The sequence below is a fragment of the Desmodus rotundus genome, chromosome 4, assembly GCF_022682495.2.
Source record: "Desmodus rotundus isolate HL8 chromosome 4, HLdesRot8A.1, whole genome shotgun sequence".
NCBI classification, from domain to species: Eukaryota; Metazoa; Chordata; class Mammalia; order Chiroptera; family Phyllostomidae; genus Desmodus; species Desmodus rotundus.
In genome coordinates this window covers 48023009-48039357 of record NC_071390.1, presented here as the reverse complement: position 1 = coordinate 48039357, position 16349 = coordinate 48023009, and the positions used below count along the sequence as shown (strand labels likewise).

Here is a 16349-nt window from a genome sequence, read left to right as displayed (position 1 = left end):
CTTCCTTTACACCTCACCCCAAAGCTCTGGTCCAACATCTGAGCAGAGCAGGGTAAACATATTCACTTGTACACTACAGAGGGGACCCATCAACTGGTGCCTGGTGTGAACTGCTCTGGCATCGGGACTATCAAGGCAGTCTGTTTGAATTCTCCTTCCTACTCCTGCCATCGCTCCCAAGGCTCCACTGGAGAGAGGGGAGTTAAGAGGGCACAATGTATCCAAGAAACTATATCACCCTTTTTGCCAAAATCTGAGTAACAAGATAACTAGACCCTGACAAATATAAGAAAGATTATAAGAAAAAGAATAAAGCACTTTTAAGAGTCAAGACAAAACAATGTGGGAATAGCTCAGAAAGTTGTGCTGCCCAGTCAGAATTTACTGTTAGGCATTTTGTGTACGACCATTTAAAAAGAGAAGTAAGCCCTGGCAGAGTTGCTCAGTTGCTAAGACGGTTGTCCAGACATGCCAGGGTGGCAGATTCGATCCCTGGTAAGGGACGTTCAAAAATCTACCAATGAGTGAGTAAATAAGTGGAACAACAAATCTCTTTCTCCCCCCACTCCCACTTTCTTCTCTCTCTCTCTAAAATCAATCAATAAAAATAAACAATAAACCTCTCCTTCAAGAAAAATAGGCAAGTGTAGTATAATAAAAATAGAAAAGAATTCAACCACTATATATTTTCAACCATTATTAACAAAGAAAGTCTTTGCACAGATAGGAAGAATGTACATAAAATCACACAATGTTTGGGTTTAATATTAATTTTATAGCCAACGAACACTATGCAAGATGAGAAGTAAATTTGGGGTGATGCAATCTACTAGTTGGATGTTTATTAGATTCCTTAGTTTAAAATAACTGATCTTCATTTCCTCTTACCCCTTTTTCTACTTCATTCCTGCATAAAGCATCCATATGTAAGGCTTAACTGCCCTGGTGTTGTTCAAAATAATCTGTTTCTAAAGTCCTAAAAACTATGTACACTATTGAAGAAACTAATCGTTTCAAACTTTTTCATTTAACTCCTATGAAAAGTTAAAGTTTACGGTGAACAAATTTAGTGGATAATTAGTTCTAATACTCAAAAGTTTCTCATACCTCAGAAAAAAAGCTAGTAACGAATACCACAACAATACTGTTTTAAGATACCAATACAACTTTAAAATATTCTAAAATATTCTTATTTAAGTTCCATATCCACTCACTCAACAAACACTTATTAAGTATTGGCTCTGTGCCGGGCATTACTCTAGACACTGACAATGAACAATACAAGTATTTTAAATAAGATAGTTTGTAAAGAAAAAAATTTTGATTAACATCATAATATTTCAAACATACATAATCACTTGAGACCCATTCATTTCTTTTCACAGACATATGGAATGAATTCTTGGTTTGGTTATCAGGATTATACTTTTGAATTGTCATTAGTAGATACCAAAATGTTCAATAAGTTGCTTAGCAACTGTGCTTTACTTAGTTCCTTATCGCTGGATTGTTTTTGTATTTGTGAAAACTGCCAGATATATCTCACTATATCTCAAAATATTCTATTTAATCTGAATATTGCGAAAGGGAAAATAAGTAGTTTTGCTGCAGTCGCTGCCTGGAAAATGCTAAATACTCTTCTTTGTACCCAAGAACCCTTGAATAAGAGTTGAATCAAAAGACGAATTGAACAGAAAGTTGTTACCAAAATCTTTAAGCTGCAGATTTCATACATATTTTCATAAAAAAAAAATAGAAGTATAAACAAAAATTCTATCAGTGTAATGATTGATTGTTATTACATTAGAGGAGGTTTGAAAGGATGAAAAGTTCATCCAAAATTCCAAAACTTAATCCACCTACCTTGTTATTTTACATTTATATTTCATGAACTTTTGTTAATATATTCTATGATAAACAATGTTAATGCTTAATAGCATTATTTTGTAAAAAAGATTCACAAATTTAAGGATTTGCCCTTTATAGAAGCTACACAGAGTAGATGTAGTAGGTATGAGGGATATTGAATAGGACTAAGATAGATATATTTTACTAAGTCAATGCAGCGTCCTTTACATGTTGGGATTTAGTGCAGAAGACATAAATATAGCCAGTCTCTCAGACGTCCCCAATGATCACCGCCACCTGGTTTTTATGGCCTTGCATAGTCCCCTCCTACATTGAATAGGACTTGTGTGTAGCAACTTCCAAGGCCAGTGTCACAAAAGACATTGTGGCTTCCTCCATGTTATCTTTTGATGGACTCCCTCTGGGAGGAAACCCAGCTGGCTTGACAGGAGAAAGCACTACAAGAAGTCTTTCAAGGAAGTGAGGCCTCCCGCACTCGCCATCAAGTAACTGAAGGCTCCTGTAAATGACATGGGAGGAGGGGCCCCAGCCCCATCCCAGGCTTCCTAAATTCTTAAGTAACTACAACTTCATGAGAGACCTTCCAGCAGCACCCTGCTAAGCTATCCTCAGATTTCTGACCCATAAAAAACTGTGAGATAATAAATGTTTGTTTTACAAAGCTACTGAGTTTTGAAATAACTTTTACAGCAGCAACAAGTAATTAATAAGAGTTTTTAATCAATTAACTTTTTAAAATGCTCTTTTTAAAACACAAATGAATAGATACCACACTGCTAATTAAAATACATTACAGTCTTCATGTTGTTTATAAACTAAAACCCAAACTCCTCGTGATGACCTATGAAGCCAACCACACATGCTCATTTCTAGCTAGTTTTTTAGCCTCACCTGGTTCCATTAGCTACCTCCTCAACTTCAAGACTCTCCTTAGATTATTAAAAATGTACTCCCTTCCATGACCTTTGCACGGTTTTCTTTGCTCAGGGATACTCCCTCCTACAATCTTGGAGACAGTCTAGCATACTCAGCTCCTTTCTTGTCACTCAGATCTCAGCTTAAATGTTGCCTTTAAAAAAACAAAAGGAAACAAAACCCAAACTTCCCTTTCCAGAGCACCCTTCCCTGATGATCCCACTTACCATAAGAAAGCCTTGGGAGGTTCCCACTAAAGAGAGGAACAAGATAAGGACACCACATACAGAGCAATATAAAATTGGAGTCAGGCTTGTAGACTAAGTGTATTAAATGAAATAAATTAAAAGTATAACATTTGGAAAGGAAAATAGATTACATGAGTTGTACATCTCCGACACACAAAAGAAATAAATTGGAATACAACAAATATATAAACTCTATCGGAACAAAATTTTAAAAGACTTTGAAGGACAAAAAGTGTTAACAAGTTGAAACGCATAATAGGTAGGACAGAGAGACTAAACATCAAAAAAAAAAAAACAATTTCCCTGGCTGGTGTAGCTCAGTGGATTGAGTGCAGATTGCAAACCTAAGGGTCACCAGTTCAATTCCCAGTCAGGGCACATGCCTGGGTAGCATGGCCAGGTCCCCCAGTATGGGGCATGTGAGAGGCAACCACACATTGATATTTCTCTCCCTCTCTTTCTCCTTCTCTTCCCCTCTCTCTAAAAATGAATAAATAAAAATATTTTTAAAAATAAAAAAATACAAATTCACCAGATTCTCTGTGTAATATCATTCTAATAATAATACCAATGGGGCTTTATTCTTACAATGAGACATAGTGATTACAAACTCATATGGAAAAATAAACAAGGCAATAATAGTCAAGAAATTTCTGAAATTTAAAAAGGAGGAATTACTTCTATCACATATGAAATCATTATTATAAAACCTAAATACTTAGAGCAGTCGGATGTGGATACAGGAGAGACTCAACACTGGTGTAACAGAATAAATAATCTTCCAATATAAACAAATACAAATCGGTAGGAAAAAAATAGACAAGATGATTGGGTAGTCAACTGGAAAATATAAGTTGTTACTAACAAGCCACACACAAAATGAACAAAATAGTTAAATGTTGGAAAAAATGAAGTCATTAAATACTACAAAAAGAAAATGGGAGAGCCCTGACTGGTGTGGTTTAGTGGTTGAGTGCAAACCTGTGAATCAAAGGATTGCCATTTAATTCCCATTCAGGGCACAGGCCTGGGTTGCAGGCCAGGTCCCCAGTAGGGGGCGTGCAAGAGGCAACCACACACTAATGTTTCTCTCCCTCTTTCTCCCTCCCTTCCCCTTTCTAAAAAATAAATAAAATCTTAAAAAAAAACACAAAAGAAAATGGGAGAATGATTTAAGATAGAAGTGGTAAAGGTTTTAAAAAATTAAGATACAATATACTAAATCCATAGAAGAAATGATGAAAGAACTTTTTTATCTTTTAAATTTAATTTAAATAACATGAAAGTTAAAAACAATGACAAACTGAGGAAATATATTTGTAACTTTTACCACAAATGGTCAGTTTCCTAAAGGAGTTGCTATAAAATCAATGGAATGCTAGCAGGGAGTCTATATATTATTTTTTACTTTAAAATATTTTCAATCACTTTTGTTACCTTTTCCAAAAAGAGTGAATAAAATAAAATGAAGATCACTGTAGCTACTAGTTAGACATAGATTCACCAAAATTCTTACTCATGGAGGTTGACTTGTAGGAGGGAGTGTTTTGTGGAAATCGAGAGGGTGCTCAACTTTCATAGCTGAGTTGAAAATAGTGTGAAAATCAGTGCAAAGCTCGAAAAGAGGCCAATCTATAAAGTGAGGAAATAACAGCTCACAGCCACCGACCCCCCAACCCCACCCCAACCATTCACAGGAATTTTAAGGGAAGTTTTAAGTCTTCTAGGGGAGCATTTTAGGAAATTTTATTTAGTTCTTAAAAGCCCAAGTGACCCCAGAAAAGGTGTGTTACTAGAGAATAATCTGAACATTCGTCACCAAGCCTAGACTCAGAATGTGTTTGTGATGGCTGATGTGACTCTGGGCCAGTTTCTTCCCATATAATGACTGGTAGAACTTACAAGCAAAAAAAGAAAAGAAAAGAAAAATCTCTCATGGTAAAGAAATCCAGATTTAAGGAGGCCTGGGGTGCTATGGCAGCTTCAGTGGTATCATCAGGGACTCAGGCTTCTTTCTCCCACCATCCTAGTACAAATCTGGAACTATCAAGTCAATTTGAGGTTCCAAATGGCTGTTGGACCTCAAACCATTAAATCCACATTCTATCAACGTCGAGTGAAAGGAGATACACACAAGAGGGCATACTATATGGTTCTTGTTGTATGGAGTTAATTTCTTTAACAGCTCTTTATAGTGGTACAGGCCAAAATAGTAGTTATGTTTACGAGGAGCTGTTGACCGGGAGTGGACACAAAGAAGCCTTCTGGAATGCTAGAATGATTTATATCATTACCGGGATAGTGTTATGCACATGAAGAGCTCCTCCAGTACACTTAAGATTTTTACACTTTACCAATGTAAGATAAGTATCTAAACAAGGTATATTCCACTTCTCTGAGCTTATCTGGATTTTACCAAGACTGTGCTCTTCAAATAGATTGAAGCAACAAAGTACCTCATGTTCGGTGTCCAACTCTTGTTCTTTTCAAAATGGAACAATTCATTTTGAAAAATGTGTAAATACGAAATACTTACCCAGTTAGTGACTGGGCACTCATGAGAGCTCTTCCCTTCTTTTCCGGTACACAGTCCTATTCCTATCCTTACTGTGCTTCCTTTTTGCCCACACCTGAGTACACCAACTGTCACCGTTGCCACCTTCAAAGGTTGAATAGTCACCAAACCACCGTCTACCGGAGTAGGTAAGATTGTGGCAATTATCTTATTTTAGGAATACCTGGGCTCACACCCTATCTTCGTTTTGCATTTAATGTTTCTCTTTGAAGGGATATAAAAATAATGGCTTTTACCTTTTCCTTTTCTAATACCTAATAGAGTCTCTCTGTGTGGATTTATGAGGCAGTATGTCCTGTTCTTTACATAGTGCCTGATATGTAATATAAGGTAGTAGTAATTTTATTATTATTTATTGTTATTATTATTATCATCACCATCATCACCAAATTAGAGCACAGGGATATTAAATGATTCTATGGTCAAGAATTCCAAATAAACTGGTTTAATATCCTTATGGATCTGAATATCCCACTAACAATATACATTTGGCCATGAACAGTTTTTCGACTCAGAACTCCTTAAAGAAGCTGAATCCAAAACAAAATACTTACCCACTTAGCAATTGGGCACCCATGAGAGCTCTTCCCTTCTTTTCCGGTATACACTACTATTTCTATCCTTATTGCGCTTCCTTTTTGCCCATACCTGAGTACAAAACACAGTGAAAAGGAAATAATTGCAATACACACTTTTAACATCTTAATGTGCACAAGATTTACAGAAGTATAAAAATCAAACATTCCTCCTCATATGTTTATGTTAAACATTTAGTTTTCTGTGGCAGATATTTTGTTATCCAGTTGTTTACTTCTCCTTAAAGATCACTCTTTTAAAATAGCCTGGCTCCAAGACAGACAGAAAGAATGTGTACGGTGTTGACAGAGGTCATTTGAACTATTCTACCATTATTATACAATAATTAAAAAATGAATATTTCTTAATTTAGCAGAGACAGTCTTGCTTTGTCAGTGACTTGTTGAGTGACCAACGGCTCATGTGATAACTGATTCAGCAGGGACACCAGGAAACAATTCTTCCCCTGGGCCCTGTGAAACATCCAACTCATACTCCTGCAGGATCTCCATTCACCTCAAGCTGGTTCGCAGAGAGTACTGCTCTGCCTTGAGCCTGGTCCACAGGAATGAATAGTTTTAACAGGGAAGCACATTTCCTCACCTATTCTCCATGATCTCCCTGACAGCAGCAACACTTGGTCCTGCCCCAAGGTGTGTATAATATGGGCCTTTTTCTTTTTGTATAACTCGATCTGTGGAAGGAATAAGATTATTAAACCCAAAGTTTTACAGAGCTGTGTAGGGGCAAGGAAGAGCTATTTTTACTTATTTTTTTTTTCAATTCATAACAATGAATCTTGACAAAGTTATGGTAAGTTTTCATAATTAAAGTTTAGGGCAATAGGACCTGGAATTTAACTTGTTCCTGTTCCTTTCTGCTCCTAATTTTTTCTTCCCCAGAAAACCAGAGGGGTGAAAATATTTTAAGATGTGGGCCATATTTATTCTCTTATCTCCTGCCTTAAAAAACCTATTAGTGATTGCAGTGCACAGTTAAAATTTATCCAAGAATGATATATTTTAAAAAGCATGGCCTCAGAATCCTATTAATTGAGCCCAACAATTGCACTGCTAAGATTTTATTCTCCTCCTTACTTACACATTATGTATTTATGAAGCAAATATACACAACAATGTTTCTAATTACAAATATTTGAAATACCAAAAAAAGAGATAAACACCCTTAGCATCTGTCAATAAGTCAGAGTTAAATAAATCAGGAGATGTTTATATAGTGGAAAACACTGAAGCTATTAAAACAATGATATTCACAAACATTGAAAAAATCTAAGAAATTTATAAACATTTTTATTTTTTAATTTTTTTCAATTACAGTTGACCTTCAATATTATTGTATTAGTTTCAGGAGTATTAAAAAATTAAGAAATCCTAAGGTAAAAAAGTAAATCATTAAAATAGTACATTTTACAAGACTTATATTTTGTAAAATTTTAAACAAAATTAAAATCGGTATAATGTTGCCCTGGCTGGTGTGGGTCAATGGATTGAGCGCTGGCCTATGAACTGGAAGGTTGCAGGTTTGATTCCCAGTCACAGCACATGCCTGGGTTGCGGGCCAGGTTCCCAGTTAAGGGTGTGTGAGAGACAACCAATTGTTATTTCTTTTGCACATGTTTGTCTCCCTCTCTTTCTCCTTCCCTTCCCCTATCTCCAAAAATAAATAAAGAAAATCTTTTTAACAATCAGTATAAGGTTAATTCTTATAGAAAAATTGTAGCAGAGGTTTTGTCTTTAGAGAATGAGACTGTAAGATGTTTGAATCATATTTCTGTGCCATTTGAATTTTTATGAATATGAATTACATATATCTTAGAAAACAGTATTTTATAACTTGGTCTCTTAGAATCATGTCCTAACTAGAATCACTGTGGCATGCATTTCTGGCCATATAGGTGGATATATCCACCTATACTGTAAGTCATTATTGAACAATTTTGATTGGACATCAAATATTACTTGGGATTAAGTTCTGTAGCTTCTTAAGCAAAATATAATGAATAGATTTTAACTTACTACTGGTGATCTGGAACCATGGTTCTTAAATGGGGTGATTTTTTCTGAGGGAACATTTGACAGTATTTCTGGTTGGGGCAACTGGGTGTGTGTGTGTGTGTGTGTGTGTGTGTGTGTAGAGGCCAGAAATGCCACTAAACAGCTTGCAATGTATAAGATAGTCACCCTACAACAAAGAATTATTCTACCTAGGTGTGGCTCAGTAGATTGAACGCTGGCTGGCCTGTGAACCAAAGGGTTGCGGGCCAGGTCCCCAGTAGGGGGCATGCAAAAGGCAACCATACATTGATGTTTCTTGACCCTAGAACCTCTCATTCTCCCAATTCAGCTCTACTCAGACAGTGCTGCCACCCTTTCCAGACTGCGAGATCCTTCTCAGAGGAGCCTGTCCTTGGTGCCTGGCACACGGAAGGCTGTCAAAACTATGTGTTTAATGAGAAATGTAGAAGTGGAAGGATTCATTTCAGAATATCAATGTACTTTGGATAATCGAGAACTATAAGTCATTGCTATACTTCACAATTTTTTCTACAATGGTTAAAAAATATCAGAATAATATACTTTATCCTTCCAAACAATCCGTTAACTACTCAATTTGGAATAAACTACCTGTTTCTAATAAAAAGCCCAAGTCTGTGATTTGGGGCATATTTTAAGAAAAAACATAATATTTACCTACATGGGTTCAAAACAGGTTATTTTACAAATTGTGCTATTGTAAGTTGTATAAAAGCAGAAATAATGGGCTTCAAATTTTACAGAAGCCAAACAAACTTTAATGACACAATCTCTTTAATCTTCTCATTTTCCAGCTACATTCAAGTAAATAAATTTCTTCTCATATTTGAGCACTTACATGAAACTTGACCATAGGCACTGACTAATCAGTATGGGCTTAAAATTAAGCTTCCATAAGTTTCAAATATTGAGCAAATTTCTCATTAGACCTGCCTGAAAATCTTTACTCCAGCAAGATTTTCTCAGGACTTTTAAAACACTGATAAAACTTCTAATTGTAAGTTTCTATATATTCTCTTTCAGTGACTCCTAAGGCACAAAATATACAAACACATTAGTTAGAAATTGGTCCACAACTCAGCTATTTGCATAAAACTATTTATTATTGTTGCTGGAAATAAGGAATCAGTTATTCATTTAACAATTTAATATTTTAAAACTCCAAAAAGTTTGCAAATTCTTCAACTAGCCAGAATTGTAAGTTTGTTTATATGTAGGTATACCCTTTATATTGCAGACCATAAAAGCACTACGTACTGAAAAAGAAATAAACCAGTTGGCTGGGGTTATCAATGACACAGATACTTTTCATAGTTATTTGTTAAGTTGTTCATATATCTGACATTCTCTATGTGCATGTTATATGTCACAACAAAAAAAATTTAAGGAAAAACCTTACAGGTTAAAATTCTTTTGAATATAAGAAGAATAAACTGTAATAAAGTATTAAGCAAATTTACTCTTATGACAATAAACAACTGGAGAGACATTTAGCCTTCAGAGAAGTCAGCAAACTTTCTACTTGAGAAAGTTTCCTAATTATGAGTTGAATTTCCAATTTATCTGAGCAGAATCAATAAAGGTCCCATGGGAAAATGAGTATAGAATTATGTAGTCCATCTCAGCTAGAATGTAAGTAGGGCAAAAGTGCCATATGTAAAATATAAGCCAGAACTTGATTTGGTCATGACTGAAAGCAATTCATGCAGGTAATGAAGAAAACACACACACCGTACGCATGCACTTACCCAGACAGTTGCAGCTTGGCAGTTCAGAATCTTTCGTTGTGGATACCAGGTTTTTTGTAGGATTAGTAAAGAAGTTCATGGCATAATCATTAAAACTTTTCTGTGCGTTGTCTACTGAGGAACATTCTGCCGCTCCGACACTAGATACAGAGACGTCCTCTTCACGTCTGGTAGAAACCACGGCAATTCCACCTGAACACACGACGTTTACATTCCTGAGAATCTGCGCTGGGTCCAATAAGGGGGTCACAAGAGAGACCCCAGGCAATGCTGGCAGTCTCTGATGCACGAGTTGGTCTCTAGCATCCTGCTGGAGCTGTGTTTGGTCATTGTCAGCCATCACATTAGCACACTGATTAGTTGGAGAGGAGGGCTGGAGTAAAGGATGATCTTTCTGATTGACATTCACTGTTGGCTGTACCTGAGAATTATAAACTATTTCTGTAAACGACTGTCCACTGGATTCTGTTTGTAACTGGGATACAGGGAGAGAATCCAATGAATCAACCTTCATCATGTTTTCCTGTGTCAATTCAGGATAGTATCGTTCAAATTTTATCTGAGCTAGTGGAGGAAATAATTTTTTCTGTTCTGATGATGAGCTTGTTTGAGTCAGAGGTTTCCATGCTTTGGTTACGGGAGGAATCTTTCCCAACAGAACAGGAAAATCGTGAGGACAAAATTGACCAAATCTTTGAAATTTAGATGCCACCCAAATGTCATGTAACTTACTATACTCATGTGACAACTGTTCCTGCTTTTTCTGGTCATTTTCTTGATTACTTGCAACCGCAGGCTTCTTCTTCCGCCTATCCCTTGGTGGGGCAGGTTTTGTCTTTTTCTGGGTTGTGTTCTTCTGCTTTGTTAATGGTGAGCTCTGACTATTTTGTGCACTGGAAGGTGCTTTCTGTTGTACTGTGCCCTTCTCCTGACCTTGGATGTGCTGTGCACTATTCTCAACCAGGTTTGTTGTTGTACTTTCCACATTATTGTCATCTGGTTTCCTGTAACTGCATTTAATTATCGATGCCAGTTGTGTTAACTGTGTTGCAACATCTTCCTCTATTTTGCTATGAACGGTATCTTGACATAAGGGATCATCCTTTGAGCCCAGCTCTTTACTGCTGCCCAGTGACTGGTTGCAGAGCCCTGGTTTATTACTTGTTGGTGGCAACTGATGCAAATCCTTGAAACAACCATCAAGATCAATTCTACTTGGAGCAACATTTTTATTGGTGTCAGTTATAGATAAATTTGAATTTGGTGTAAAAAGATATACTGAATTTTCCACTTTTGAATATTCCTGTGACTTTGTGGATGCTTGGTTAGTAGCTGAGCTGTTTTGGGGCTTGGAAATGATACTTTGGCCATTGAACACCACTATGTTGCATGAACCTTGCTTTTCCAAAGATTGACAGTGAAGAAGGGTTTGAAGCTCCCCTTGTAAATTTGGTTCTTGGAGATCTTCTCTTACAGAACAGAGGATAGCCTTACAGCTAGTAAGCAAACTAGCTGTCTCCTGCCCTGTTTCTTCATCCTTCTCTGACTTTGATGGTGAGGAATTTTCTGAAGGGGCTTCTGAAAGCTGAGTCAAAGCTTCTATAGCAACCACTTGCTCTAGCGTTAATCTCCTGTCTTTTAATAGGGATAGAAGACTTGGTTGAACTGGAGATTCAAGTTCTGGTTCTTCACTTGGTAAATTTTCTAGAGATTTTGGTTGACCGCTTTCATTGGGTGGACTGGTATGACTGTACAAGTTGAAGTTCATAGGATCTGGAACGGTCTTGGAGTTAGAGCCAGGCTGCTGGAAGACTGAAGCAGTGCCGTTCCCCGTCAGATGATCACAGCTTGCAGTAGCGGTGATGGAGCTCATGGCATTGTTATGGTTTGCTGTGTCTTCCAGGAGTATATAGGAATTGTTTTCAAATGCCTTGCCCAATTCTTCAATGTTGAATTTTGTAAAAGACACACTTGTTTCAGTTGGTAAATAGTGTACATTTTTAATGCCATTTAGTACAGTTTGTGCAAACAAGTTCTGAGGTTCAAGGAGTTCAGTAAGTAGGACTTTTTCCCTGTCATCTTCAGAGGTTTTCGATTTTTCAGCTTCTGTCACAGTCGCTTTAACATCTCCTTTGACTTGATCGGTTAAATGTGATTTCTTGTTCTGTGTCCACTTCTCCACTTCAATACCTGTCATACCTTCTTCATCGTTAGTTACATTTTCAGGGGGATGTCGGTTCAATTCCAATCTTTTTTCTTCCCCCTGACCATATCTCCTGTATTCCATGGACTCTGACTTGAGGCCATTTACTGATTTCTTGTTAAAATCTGCCTGTAAAACAAACACAGCAAAAAATTCACATTATGCATTTAAGTATCTCCGTAAGAGTCATAGGGATTTTACAATTTAAGAGAAAGTAAATGTGAAGCCCTACAGAAAATACTATTGCTCTTACATGTTCAGAGAAATCATAAAATACCAATATTTTCTCTCAACAGGTGTGTAGAAAGAGAAAGAGAAAGAAGTGGAAACTATCATAATCACATGACTGTTAGTTAATAACTAGGTATAGTTGGTATGTTTTTTCCAAATAAATTTCAAAAATAATTTTAAATTGGTACAATTCAATGGGCAATATTCGTATTTTAATGCAAAGTGTACTAAAGGAGAACACACACAAAGAAAATGTAATAATAAATGTAAGTTATAAGTACATAACTTGTTCAATTATCACAAAATGAACACCTGTGCACCTAGCTTCCAATCAAGAAACTTTCACTTAGTCATCAGTCCACTGCGAAAGGGTACCCATTGCTTTGGATGGGGACAAAAGTTGGAAAATTTTAGCTTTAAGTAATAGCTACTAAGCTTAGTAATGGATGCAGGTAAAACACTGTTGTTTCAGGAACTGGAGGTAGGGCCCACCCTGACTCTGGGAGACCAGAAGCAGTTTCACCTTTGTGCCTCAGGAGGACTGCAAGCCAGCAAGATGGTATCTGAGCCACTGTCCTCCAGGGTGAGACGCCCTGACGCCCAGGACACAGATAAAGACCTCGGCCAGGAGCGCCTGGGCGCCCTGATCAAGAATGCCGCAGTTTTCAAATTCAAGTAACTTTTCCCTGAATTCCACACCCCTTGTCTACACTTTGTTCTCCTTATAAAAAGGGCCACTTTAAAATGGAATGTAAGATGGTCTGTTAGGGTAAAAACCCGCTGTCTTCTCAGATCACCCGAGATCTGAGTAAAGTGCCCATAAAGATTCAATCACTGTCTCTGTTTATTGGGTCTGGCAGGTGACAGGCAGCAAGAACGCTGGCTTTTCCGGTTACACTTTGACATTTACATTCGTTTCTCTTGGTTATTTTTGAATTTTATACAACTAGCATCCTTTCACTAAAAATTACATTTGTGAGATTCATCCATGTTGTTAAGTATACTTGTAATTCATTAATTCTTATTGCTCTATAGTAATTCACTTAATATACTACAATGTATTTATCTATTATAATGTAGATGGACATTTAAGTAAATTCTACTTTTTGCCTATTAGAAGTATATGCCTATACTATTTTTTAAATGGTTTTATTTATTTTTAGAGAGAGGGGAAGGGAGGGAGAAAGGAAGAGAAACATCAATGTGAGAGAGAAACATCAATCAGTTGCCATTCGCATGCCCCCAACCAGGGACCTAGCCAGCAATTCAGGCATGTGTCCTGACTAGGAATCGAACCTGCAACCTCTCGCTTTGCAGGATGATGCCTAACCCACTGTTCCACACCAGTCAGGGAATGCCTATACTTTTATTATTACTGTTATCTTTTGGTGAACATATACATATAATGAGCAGAGTGAAAATGCTGGATCATAGGGTGTGTAAATATTTCTGTACATCTTTAGCTTTAGTAGGTAGGGCGAAAAAAATTATTTAAATGGTTATCAATACACACTCCCACCAGTAATTATGAGAGCTCCAACCACACTACATTATTAACCACTAGTATTTTCTGCCTTTTCATTTTGGTCATTCTGGTGAGTTGGGAGTCATGTAATCACTTTTTAAAATTTTTTAGATCAAGTTCTCATGAAATAAAATTCAATCTCACCATTTAAAAGTGTACATCTCAGTAGCTTTTAGTATATTTACAATGTTATGCAAAACCCAACTCTTCTAATTGAAGAACATTTTCATCATCCTAAGACAAACCTTGTACCCATGAAGCAGTAACTTTCTATTCTCCCCTTTTATCTTTATTTTTTAAATGCTGAAACAGCTCATCCAAAATTATACCACAAGAATTGAGAGAGTAGGGGCATTTCCATGGATGGCAGGAAGAAATAGAAAGAGAACTTCTATACAACTAACATTTAAACATGGCACTGGATGTTCAGTCAATGTCAAGAAGAGAAGAATATAAGTATCAAAAATTAGTAGACTTCTTGTTGAATGAAGATGATATAACTGACTCCACAGAAAAACCAAGAGTATTCACTAAAAGAATGTATCAGAGTTCAGACGGGCAATACGTACTTTCAGAATATAATATATGTAAGCATTACCCAATTATGTAATATGACAAATAATCTTAGTACAAATAAACTATATCTAATTTCTTCATCAGGGTACAAGTTACACAGTTATGTTCGGTATATCAAAATTCATCCAAATATGTAGTGATCATATACACATTTTTATGTACATATATTACATTTCAATAACTGAAATAAATATTAAATGGCCAATTTTTAAAACATACAGCAATTATATAAACATTTTAATATTAAAAAGCAGTGATTTCTTAACATACAGGGTAGATAAACTAACAGATCAAACTCAAGAATATTAAATAATTTATTGTTAAAATGCTCTCATTTCTAAGCAGTGAAGAAAGTGTCATTTTCTTAATAATGACAAGAGGGAAGTTTGATCACTATCACATACCATGCATCGAACATTCCAGATATCTTAATTTAAATATAAAAGATGTAAGAAGAAAATTCAGAAAGTAGGAAAAATCTTCCAAGGCAAGCATAGAATGTGAGAGGCGTAAAAGAAAAGATAGCTATTTGATATTAACTATTTTACTTTTTTCTTCTACTCTTGTCCTACTCACTCAATCAAGTCTCCAGCTTATAAAGACACCATAATATAATGTTTATCAAATTGCTGATCACAATTCATGAATCCAAATACCAACTTAGTGCTTTGTGACAAGTTTTTTTCAATAGAATAAAAAGAATGAACACACTCTACTTAGGAAAAGTAATCACCATGTGAAATCCTTCATGTGCGTGTTTACGCGTCAGCGCGCGGAGTCCCACTGTAAAATGTATTTCTTGATATGTATACCTGTCAAAACAGGTGGGAGCTATCTTGCCATAAAAACTCAAAAGTCAAATGATAGACTGAAAATAGTCACATGTTAAAGGGTCACTGGTACTTTTTTTAGTGTAGAAAATGTCTAATCATGTTTATTAGGTTATAATTTATACACAATGCAATGATCCTTTTTCGAACTGGGCGGGTTGTGGGTAAGGGGCCTGGTCAGGACACATACAAGAATCAACCAGTGAATGCATAAATCAGTGCAACAACAAATCAGTGTGTGTGTGTGCGCGCGCATGTGTGTGTGTGTCATAAATAAAATATTAAAAACTAAAAATAAAAAATATAAAACCATCCTTTTTCTGAGCACAGCTCTGTAATTTTTGACAAACGCACAGTCGAGCAACCACTAGCACAATCAACAGTGAGCAGCGGCATCACCCAGAAGGTTACCACATGCCACCTTCAATGTCAACTTAATAGTTTCTATTCTCAATGTAAAAGAGCTCCAAGAAATTGATAAAAAAAAAAAAAAAAGGAAAATGACTCGAGATCATAGTGAGTAAAGAATGGGAATATACAATTCACTTAAGTGGAAATTAAAAGGAGCAAAACCTATTTGACTTTACTAGAAGATAAGTAAATAAAAATAACGTTTTCATCTATCCAAAAAGCAAAAATAAAAAAGCAGAAGTATATACAAGCAAATTATAATGTAACATAACATTTATACTGGAGAAAGTCTGAATAAACTGTATATTCACGTTGTGAAATAACGTGCAGCCACTGCTCTACGTATCAATCAAGTGACTGCCGGGCAGGATGTCTGTAGTACATCAACCCAGGTCAGTAAGCCACCGGTGCGATGCTATTTTCACTGAAACACACAAATATTTGTCCAGCACTACAAAAAGCCAGTCTGATAAACCTACAATGTTAATAGCACTTACCACTATGAAACATTTTTTTTTACTTGATGTTTGATATACATAGCCAAGTACACTAGAATTTGATGTACACATTCCTTTACAGAAAAGATCC

The 16349-nt window shown here is 36.2% G+C and overlaps 1 protein-coding gene across 4 annotated transcripts in view; it reads right to left on the bottom strand.

The window, feature by feature from the left end:
• TET1 (tet methylcytosine dioxygenase 1) overlaps window positions 1-16349 on the bottom strand; it is a 101519-nt gene that overhangs the window by 27317 nt on the left and 57853 nt on the right. For 2 of the 4 annotated variants that reach the window (XM_045195913.2, XM_024561416.3), the window contains exons 3-5: window positions 9986-12317; window positions 6787-6877; window positions 6162-6255 (exon numbers count right to left, since the gene is read on the bottom strand). The exons of the other annotated variants lie outside the window; for them this stretch is intronic. In XM_045195913.2, coding sequence (XP_045051848.2) covers window positions 6162-6255; window positions 6787-6877; window positions 9986-12317 — 2517 coding nt within the window. The remainder of the gene's footprint in view (window positions 1-6161; window positions 6256-6786; window positions 6878-9985; window positions 12318-16349) is intronic. 4 annotated transcript variants of the gene reach the window in all.